The sequence below is a fragment of the Monopterus albus genome, unplaced genomic scaffold (assembly GCF_001952655.1).
Source record: "Monopterus albus unplaced genomic scaffold, M_albus_1.0 scaffold265.1, whole genome shotgun sequence".
NCBI lineage: Eukaryota > Metazoa > Chordata > Actinopteri > Synbranchiformes > Synbranchidae > Monopterus > Monopterus albus.
The window spans coordinates 95,168-104,296 of NW_018128145.1; the positions used below are offsets into that span (position 1 = coordinate 95,168).

A 9,129-nucleotide genomic window follows, 5' to 3' on the forward strand; every position below is an offset into this window, starting at 1 on the left:
GTTTTTTCTTTTGTCTGATGACAGTGACACTGTGATTGGTCTGTCTGTGCAGATTCTCAGTCGTCCAGGTCATAGTAAACTGAAAAAACTTAGAAAAAAATCAACTGGAAATCTAGAATAGAATAGAAATCTGTCAAGTTTTTTTTCAGTTTACTGTGATTGGTCCGTTAGAGATGTCGTCACTGTTGTTGTATCGTCATTGGTCACCGTAGGAGGATCCGCCCACTTGGGAAATCCGGCTTGTTTGGTAGAAGCGGGACGACGACAACAATCAATTTTACCGAGTTAAAAGATAAAGTGTTAATAACCGGAGCTGCAAACAGCTGACGGCTAACGGACGGGCCGACGGCGAGTCCCCTCGGGTTCATGTAAACCGACCACAACCTCCAGTAAGTGGTAAGTATTGCTCGGAGGGAACGCTGTGCCAAAGTCCGCTCAAAAAACGGTCACTTTTAGGCAGCTTTAGAGTTTCCTCCGTAGGATAAGGTACAGTAGTTAGTTGTTTCAGCCCAAAATATACGGCCATTGTTTAAATAAACAATATTTAGTCCGTTGTTTGTCTGTTAATCTTTTAGGCCTATATCCTGGGTGCTCTGTGGCACATTCATCCATATTGTCTCTGGCTCCTAGGAGGATGTTTCATTTTCAGATCTCATTTAATTCTTCGAAACCTGAAGTTACAGAGCTGACATCTTATCAAAGTAATTGTTCCTTATTCCGTGGAATGTCTTATACTGAAGGAGGAAGTGTACCTCTGTCCGGGCCTCACCTGTGGAACAGGGACCACATGTTCTGTAGCTTGATTTCTCTTGTCTTAGTTTGTGTTTGTGTTCACTGAGCCTGTACGTGGCTAGGAGCTGCTTCTCTCTTGATCTCTGACAGTATTCTGCCACTTCAGGGCCGGATAACATTCTAGTCTGCTCGGGCTTTTAGCTGCCTGTTTCCAGTGTGACAGAATAGCTTCTTTACGTTGCTTTAGGATCCGCTTTTTGTTATTCTCGGCACCAACTAACACAGGGGCCTCTCCTCTGAGCTCAGCTCTTGGCTTTGTAGTGGACTGTGTGGGGGTTGGATTTAAGGTGCTTTAACTTTTAAAGGTCTGTTATATGACCAAGCATTTTATATAATAAAACATTCATGCTCTGTAATGACTAAGAAAAACTATTGGGCTAAATTAGGAGATTACGGAGGGTAGTTTGGGTTCTTCAGGTTTTGTTCTTGTTTAAGAAGAAATATTTGTTGTTTTTTAAAAGCTCAAAGTAACCACAAAGGCCATACTCTCTCCTACTCAGGAAAGTCAGTTATTTTGTTATAACAGCAAAATAAAAAAAAAAAAAAAAAAAGCCATGTGGTGTGATGCACCATTTCCTCTAAAACATAATAGATTCATACCTTTGCTTAGGGCACACTACAGAGTGGTATTTAAATATTAATCTACTAAAACCACCTTGGTTTGTTTTCAGGAGGGTTGGTATTTTGACCGCTTTAAAAGCATTGCCATCACAGACTCCATTAGACATACTATCTTAGGTTAACTCTTTAATTCCAAAGCACAGAAGGCTGAAAATTGTGGTGATTATTTGCTGTATCCTTCTCAATACCTGGTCAGTATAATATTTGAAATATTCAGACTGCAAAACTATTTACTCTTAATTAGAGCTGATTGATTAATCATTTTGAAATTAAAATTGCAATTTAACTGAATGTGACTTTCACTACATTTCAAGTAATCGACAACCAAGAGACAACGCTAATATTGGTGTCAAAGCAAAACAGGCTGCGTCGGTCCTCTGGACCTAGTTTGTTTGTAGACCTGAGGTTGCACTGCAGGAACATGCCTGGCAGCAACAGTGCAAGGCAGCACCACAAATTCCTTCCAGCATTAAATTAACACAACATAGTGGCCCCCTGTCCCTTATAATAACATGGAATCGTCCGCTTTGCTAGATAAAACACTCCTCACTCTATTGGATCAATATGACATACACACTCTGCCCATACTGGATCAATACAGGACTCAATTTGTCATTTTAATGCTTAAATTTATTGTCCCCAGTGGTGAAAATATCGTCATCCTCAGTAAAACTAAGCCAGTTTAGAGAAGCTGTGAGATCAGAGGGATCAAGACTTCGTTATGCATGGGTTAGGGCTAACTAACTAACTAACTAACTAACCCTAACCCTTTACAGCAGCCCGCTGCCTGTTCCCCTCTGTCTCCCTCCACTAACTGTCGGTTCAGTCCCTCGGCTCCGCCACCCGGTTTCCATTCATACCATTATCGTCGTTAAATACCGAGGCAGCAGCAGTGACTGTTGTTGATGCACAACACGGTTTAAAAAAACATAAAGGCGTGGCAGAGAAAATAAGTTAAAAATAGTTCAGTCCATCAGGCAGCAGTAAGTGTATGGACATCATAGGATTCAGGACCAGTGAGTCCAGTAGAAACACCAGTCAGGTTTTAGCCTGCAGCATGAGAGGGAGTCTGAAGGAAGCTTGTCTGAGTTTATCTAGCAGGGTGATGATGTATAGGTTTGTTTTCTGCTCTGGTTTCATCAGAATTCAAAGTCTTTGATGAGCTCAGGTCTGCAGAATTTTATGAATGAAGGAAGAAAAGGAAATCTGCCTGGTCTGGATTTACTGCTGTACTGACCAGTTTGGATTCTAGTCTCACTCCCTAGCCTATAGTGAATGGTACCGAAGGGGACAATCCCCCCCCAAAAAGGTTATATTCCCAGATCGTTCAGCTATTCTCTTAATATACTTGTCCCTCCACGTGATTTTTAGGTCACACCGTATGGTGGTAAAAGAATTCAACTTTTTTTTTTAACCTTTATTTCCCTTGGAAACATCCTGTTCTCTTACTTAAACTGCAAATCTATCAATTACAAATACTTATTAGTATGTGACAGTGCGGACAGGTGAAACTGCACGTCATCTCAGACGGCTTCAATCTGATGTGTGCTGCTGTGTCCTGTGCAGGTGAGATGGACGTGGACGTCCTGGAGTTTGTGGTTCCTGTGGACAACAACAAGACTTTGTTTGTGTGGGACATCCAGCCGACTCTCGCTGAGGATGTAATCTATGTGAGTCCACCTGGGGCCAGGTGTGGGTATCAGACCTCAGACCTGCTCAGCGTCTGTAGGCCCGAGTGAAAACACCGATCAAGAACTTGATCTTGTCGGATTATGTTCAATAGACTTGTTTTCTCCTCAGCTGCTTTTATGAGACATGGCCACCACAGTTTATCTTCTTTTGTGACTAATGCACTTCAACAAAAGCCACAGAGGTCAACAGGCAGTGACCCTTTACTTAATCTTGACCCTCTTGCTTTGAGTAACTTGAGACCTACTTCACATTTGTTTTTAAGCAAAATCTTTGAGGAACTAGATCTTAAAGTCCCCATGGCTGCTCGTTTTGCTCATTTTCAGCCATTTAACGATTATTAATAGATTATCTTGGCACCCCTCATAACTCCAAATAGTCTGATTATTTCAGAATGATAAAATCAGAGAGTGTCTTCCTAAAAATGAGAGGACAGCTCATGAACACACACAACTCCTGCTGCCGGTGTTGAGGTGAAGGCCTCAGTGCTTTGCTGTGGAGTGTCGAAATACTCTGTTATAAGTAGAAGTTCCATGTTCAAAATGTTAACTAAAAGCACAAAAGTGTTAGCATCCGAATCCACTTGAAGTACCAACGGTACCAGTACTCATTCTGTCTCTGATACTGGATCATAGTGAGTGATGCATTACTGTGTTCATCACTTTAACGCTACAGGTGGTAAAGGTGGAGCTAAATATTTTTGTGTTGGGCCATGATTAAACTGGAACGTACCCCTTATCTCACAGTTTAATCAGCTTGATGACACAGACACACCTGTACCTGTGTGTGTGTGTGTGTGTGTGTGTGTGTTTTCAGGACAGGTTGTTTGGTGTGTTCTCATCCTTCGGGCCTCTCTACCTGGTGAAAGTGAGTCCTAATGCTCCTCTCCACCCGCCCGGCTTCTTCGCCCTCATCAAGTTCTACTCTGCTGCTCAGGCCTTGAAGGCTCAACAGCTCACTGACGGACGCTCGCTGTTCCAGAGCTCTCCACTCAAGGTCATCTTGGGCTTCTTCTTCTACTGCAGTTTAAGTTCTCCTGCATTGTTTAGTATCTCTTACTGAGCACAGTGTGTTCCTGTTAGTGGTTTACCTGTAACGGCCCTGTGTGTGTGTGTGTTCAGGTGAGGCTGAGCTCCAAACAGACTCCACACTTCCTGTCTCGCAACAAACCTCTGGGCCACGCCCGCTGCCTGGAACTGGCCAATCACTGCCTTGGGTTCAACGGCTGGACCTCTGACATCATCGCAGTGAGAGATGCACACAGTTCATCTGTTTACACACAGGCACGTTAGAGTGACAGTGTTTGACCTCCCATTTGTGTCTGTCCTGCTCAGCTGAAGGAGCTGACCAACGAAGAAGAGGAAGGCGAGGAGGGTGGAGGAGTGAGGCGGAGGAGGCTGAGGTTTGGTTGTCTGCTGCAGCTCTCCTTCCCGCATCACAAGCAGACGACCAGAGGAGCAGCTGTGGTGGAGGACAGCTTCACCTGCACAGGTGAGGAGCGCACACTTGCTGGCCGTGTTCAGAAACAAAGGTCGGTTTCCAGTATGCCTGCTTCTCTGTACTGGTGTTCTTGTGGGCTCGCAACACATCATCGGTCACCGCTGAGTATCCCAGAATGCACCGCTGTCAGAGTTTGAGCCAGGCTGAAAGCGGGTATAGGGAGCCAAAGTCATGTTGTCACATCCAGTTAACCTCTGTTCACTGGCTTCAGTGGCTATGCAGCCTCTCATTTAGCATGTTTTCATCGGTCATCGTTCCTTTGTGGTTTTTTGTCCTGTTCTAAGACGAGCTGCTCATCACTACAACTGTTAATACTGAAAGTTGAAACCTTTGTGGTTTTAACAAGCTTAATTTAAGATTTAGTTTTAGTGATTGCGCCACACCATGGCGCTAAATAGGCAGTAAAACAAATCTAAGTTTGTGTTACTATGGAAATCTAAATGACGTTTATGATGTGGGGCGACAGTGGTGCGGTGGGTAGAGCGGCTGCCTCCCAACCTGAAGGTTGAAGGGTAGAAACTCGGTGCCTGCAGTCCACATGTCGAAGTGTGTGCAAGACACTGAACCCCCAAGTTGCCCGTGATGGCGGCATGTATGCACGCAGTGGCCCGGGGCCCTCAGCTCCAAACAAAATTTCATTGTACATGTTACAATAAAATAAAGCTTTTTCTTATGTATTGTTATTGGTTTCCTGTGTTTTTCTGCAGGTCCAGATGTTCTGCTGCAGAGGCGCTGTAAACTACAGAAGCTGGTCAGAGACAGAGCTCTGGTTCAGGCCTTCACCACAGTACTGCTCATACTACTAGGTGGTAATACTTCTAATGCACATGTCCATGTACTGACATAGCTGTAACCAGTTTGTCTCAGATGAGGTAATTAATTGTAATTGAATGCTAAATATTTAAGTTGACCTGGTGTCTCTGTAGGAAATGGTAAAGTGATGGTGGAGGTGAAACGGACTTCAGATCAGTTTCTATTGGAGCAGAGTGAAGGCGTCCTCCAGGTAACATCACCTGTTCTCAGTTGATGTACATACAAACAGATAAATGTGTGTCTACATTTATTAGCTACACTAATGGTCAGAAGTCTCAGCCACTCCATGTTTCCATGTCAAATGCAGCTGGGACAGACAGCAGTGGAGCAGATGTTCCCACAGATGTTCACCTGGAAAGTCTGGACCCTGTGCTGCTGGTCCATCGCTGTTCTTTCCTTGTCCATAGCCTAGAGCTGTTTGTGGCTCATTCTCCTGCTACAGGGTGAAACCTGAGAAGCTCTGACTCCCTGTGTTCATGGTATTTTGCCACATGATGCTTCAGAGGGGCAGTAATGCAGTCTGATCCAGTGCTGCCTTTGTACAGAGAGAATCTGCTGTCGGCCATCAGCAGAAGCTGGGACACCTTAAGGAACTGAGCACAGGGTTCAGACTTTCCAGGTGAAGAGTCAAAGCAAAGCAACCTACAGGTGCAACATCTGTGGGAACATCTGCAGCAGTGCCATCTGTCCCAACACTGATTTTAGAAGTAGATAGAGCGACACAGGTGTGTTCACCTGTTGGACTACACTGATACCAGCTGGAAATAAGGAGGTGATCTAACACCTTTGACTGACAGTGTACTATGCACATGTATACATATGTCTCCACTGTTTATATACGCACAGAGTTACATATCAATAATCTGTGTTGCAGGTGAATGAGTTTTGCCAGAGTGAGTTTCCTTCTGATGTAGATGAGGGTGAAGATGAAGAGTGGAATCTGACCGCATCGTAGACACACAGAGGATTGTGGGTAGGACTGTGGTGGTGTTGGGGAAACAACTGCAGCTATAAACGGTCCCAGCTCCACCTTGTTCAGTGTATTAAGTTTAAATCAGTTTCACACACCACCCTGAAACATGAGACTCAGTGATGCTGTAGCCTTTTAATGCAGAGCAAAAATCTGAAAAACAGCAAGACTGTAAAAAGCTGCAGCAGAATCAGGATACTTCTTGGCAGTATTTACTGGTACTTTCACTGGTATAACAGCATCTACACTGCAGAAGTCTGATCTCAAACAGTGTAAGGCAGGATGGTCACTGAGCTGCTGTGTCTGTCTCCAGGGTGACTGGGTGCAGTATCTGTGAGAGGAGGAGTTGCAGAAGAGAAGAGAGATGCTCGTCCAGCTGAGGTTCACCTCCATAATGCTGTTTATCTGCCAAAAGCTGTCTCGATGTTCCTCCGCCCGGTCGGAGTGAAGTTCAGGTCTCCTGCAACTACCATGAAGCCCTGCACACAACACAGGTGTTGAAGAATAACTGTTTTTAAACCAACCAAGTGGGTGTGGTGACTCTATAACTACCTCACAGTCAAATCATTTCTTTTGCTGAACTGCAAATCAGAAGGAAAGCACAGATATTTTAGTTTCTGTGAATCTCTACAGCAGTGATTTAGATGTAGAGTCACCACAGCCAGTTTGAGGGCACAGAGAGTAAAAAAAACAAAAAACAACCTAAATTATCGTTTAAAAGATGAGGTCTGTCATTTCCTCTGTTCTCAAAGGTCCCCACACACAGACTGAAATCAGCCATGTGGTTCTGAACAGTGCACATCTGGCACAAAGACATTAAGCAACAGCAGGTCAGGCTTAGGCTCAGCCTCTGTATGGGGACAGTTAAAACACTTAATATACAGAATGACCAGGCAGGTGTACTGAAGTGGTGGAGGTGTGCACAGACTCACGTCATGATACGTCACCATCCCCTGAGTGAAAATCACGCCTTGAGGCAGGGGAACAGGCAGAGCCTGTCCAAAGCAGCCTACAGATAGAAAAAGCAGGGTCTGAGTTCGATTCCATGTGGGGTGTTGCCGGTACTGCTATACAGTGAAGTTCTGTGGTGTGATAGTGGTAATTACCTCCCAAGAAGTCAGAGAGACTGTCCGACAGTTTGGTGTTCAGAGGCCGCACCTGCTCAGCAACATCATCATCATCATTATTATTATTATTACTACCACAGTAGTGCACGTGGATCCCATGAGAAGAGTGAAGACAAAGGTTCTTACCAAAACGTCTCTCACTGCGTTCTTGGTAACAATGGAGCATCTGATGAGAAAACATTTGACAGTGACTCCTATGTGACATGGCGCTTTGTGTGTACAGAGTGTCAGTGTTTACCTGACATCTTGATGAGGAAGAGTCAGAAGATTTCCCTGAATACCCGGCTTCCCACTGACTTGACAGATCTGCAGGGGAGAGACCGACAGACCGAATAAATACTGGCTCTGACCACAAATTATTTTTATCAAGATGAAATAAACAGTGATTCTAATGGTGGTGTGGCCGCAGTCTTAATCGAGTATTTATACTGAAGCTTTTGGGCAGAGTGTGTGTGTGTGTGTGTGTTACCGCAGACACAGAGGTGATGACGCTTGGTTCCCTGGCGGCGGGTGTCGACACTGCTCGGACTCTGACTCTCACCCTGATGGTCAGTCCATCATGCTGAGTGATTGTTAGGACAGGCAACTCAGTGAGTCCCACTTCAGTGGCCAGATTATTGAACAGATGCCACGGTTGCTGTGGAAATAGCAGCTGTAGTTATTGTAATGAGACAATTATTGTTACATTCATAGCAGGTCTTAAGGCAGAACTATGAGCTGAGCAAGAGGCTGAGCTGGCCCAGACGACCGAAACGTAGAAGCATCAAAATGAGCAGTGTTTTCAGAGAGTTGGTACTGGGATGACGTGTCATTCCCACTGACATCTGTGCCACCATCTCTACTGACCAGTACTCGACTTCAGTACCTTTTAGAGGCAAATACTGGACTTTTTACTCCACTACATTTATTTTATAACTTAAGTTACTAGTTACTTTTCAGAATCAGATTAATACCAGAAACTATAAGCCATTATTGATCCCAGTGGGAAATCCACCAGCTACCCAGCAGTTTGTAAAGTACTTCACAGTACAAGTATGTAACACAATAGTGTATCAGTCATTATGATCCAATAGTATCACAGACATTACTGTGAAATGGGCTGTTCTGCAGAATCACTACTGGTACTGTTGGTACTACAAGTATGCTACTGACTGTGTCCACTTGTCCATGACTTCTAGAACATGGTCACCCTGTGTTAACTACACAGTCAGTCCGTGTCTGTGTCTGGTGGTTTCACTTACCCTGAAAAACTGCAGAAATCTTACAGCGGACCTCGCAAACCTTGAGGGTACCTGCAGTGGAGGACACGGGAGTGTTATTCAGACCTCACTCTTTAAAACCAATCTCCATCATGCTATTTACCCGTTTCCACCCCAATGGTTCTAGAACTGCAACCAGACTGGCTCTGGGATTGAAACATGACCTGCTGCCGTGTTGAGAAGGTCTCCCAGCCTGACGCATGTGCCTCTGAAGATACCACATATGGTGAAAAGTACTACACTGTTGTACTTTACTTCTACTGTATCAGTGCCACCAACTCGTCATTACGCGTGGGCTCACGGTCTGATGCAGACCACAGGACCTCAGCAAGTTAGGGACCATCTGTAAATGACCACC

General features: G+C 44.6%; 2 protein-coding genes across 5 annotated transcripts in view; one reads left to right on the forward strand and one right to left on the reverse strand.

Moving 5' to 3' along the window:
• The first annotated feature begins 210 nt into the window (after nt 1–210).
• Nucleotides 211–7,904, forward strand: rdm1 (RAD52 motif containing 1). 4 transcript variants are annotated; one of them, XR_002276726.1, is made up of 10 exons: nt 211–396; nt 2,980–3,083; nt 3,919–4,098; nt 4,224–4,349; nt 4,437–4,593; nt 5,310–5,408; nt 5,529–5,605; nt 6,290–6,388; nt 6,699–6,879; nt 7,138–7,904. XR_002276726.1 is itself a non-coding variant. In XM_020621679.1 (9 exons), exons 2-8 carry the CDS (start codon nt 2,985–2,987, stop codon nt 6,368–6,370), a joined length of 819 nt encoding a protein of 272 aa, XP_020477335.1. In that variant the 5' UTR covers nt 211–396; nt 2,980–2,984; the 3' UTR covers nt 6,371–6,388; nt 6,699–7,904. The 4 variants fall into 4 exon arrangements, 3 of the variants coding, with proteins under 3 accessions (XP_020477335.1, XP_020477336.1, XP_020477337.1); XM_020621679.1 differs by having other exon boundaries at nt 6,699–7,904; XM_020621680.1 differs by having other exon boundaries at nt 6,290–6,384; nt 6,699–7,904.
• The window catches only part of LOC109972668 (phospholipid transfer protein-like), a 14,115-nt gene continuing 12,863 nt past the window's right edge, over nt 7,878–9,129 (reverse strand). The window contains exons 9-10 of the mRNA XM_020621678.1: nt 8,754–8,804; nt 7,878–8,149 (exon numbers count right to left, since the gene is read on the reverse strand). Coding sequence (XP_020477334.1) covers nt 7,901–8,149; nt 8,754–8,804 — 300 coding nt within the window. The 3' untranslated portion in view covers nt 7,878–7,900. The remainder of the gene's footprint in view (nt 8,150–8,753; nt 8,805–9,129) is intronic.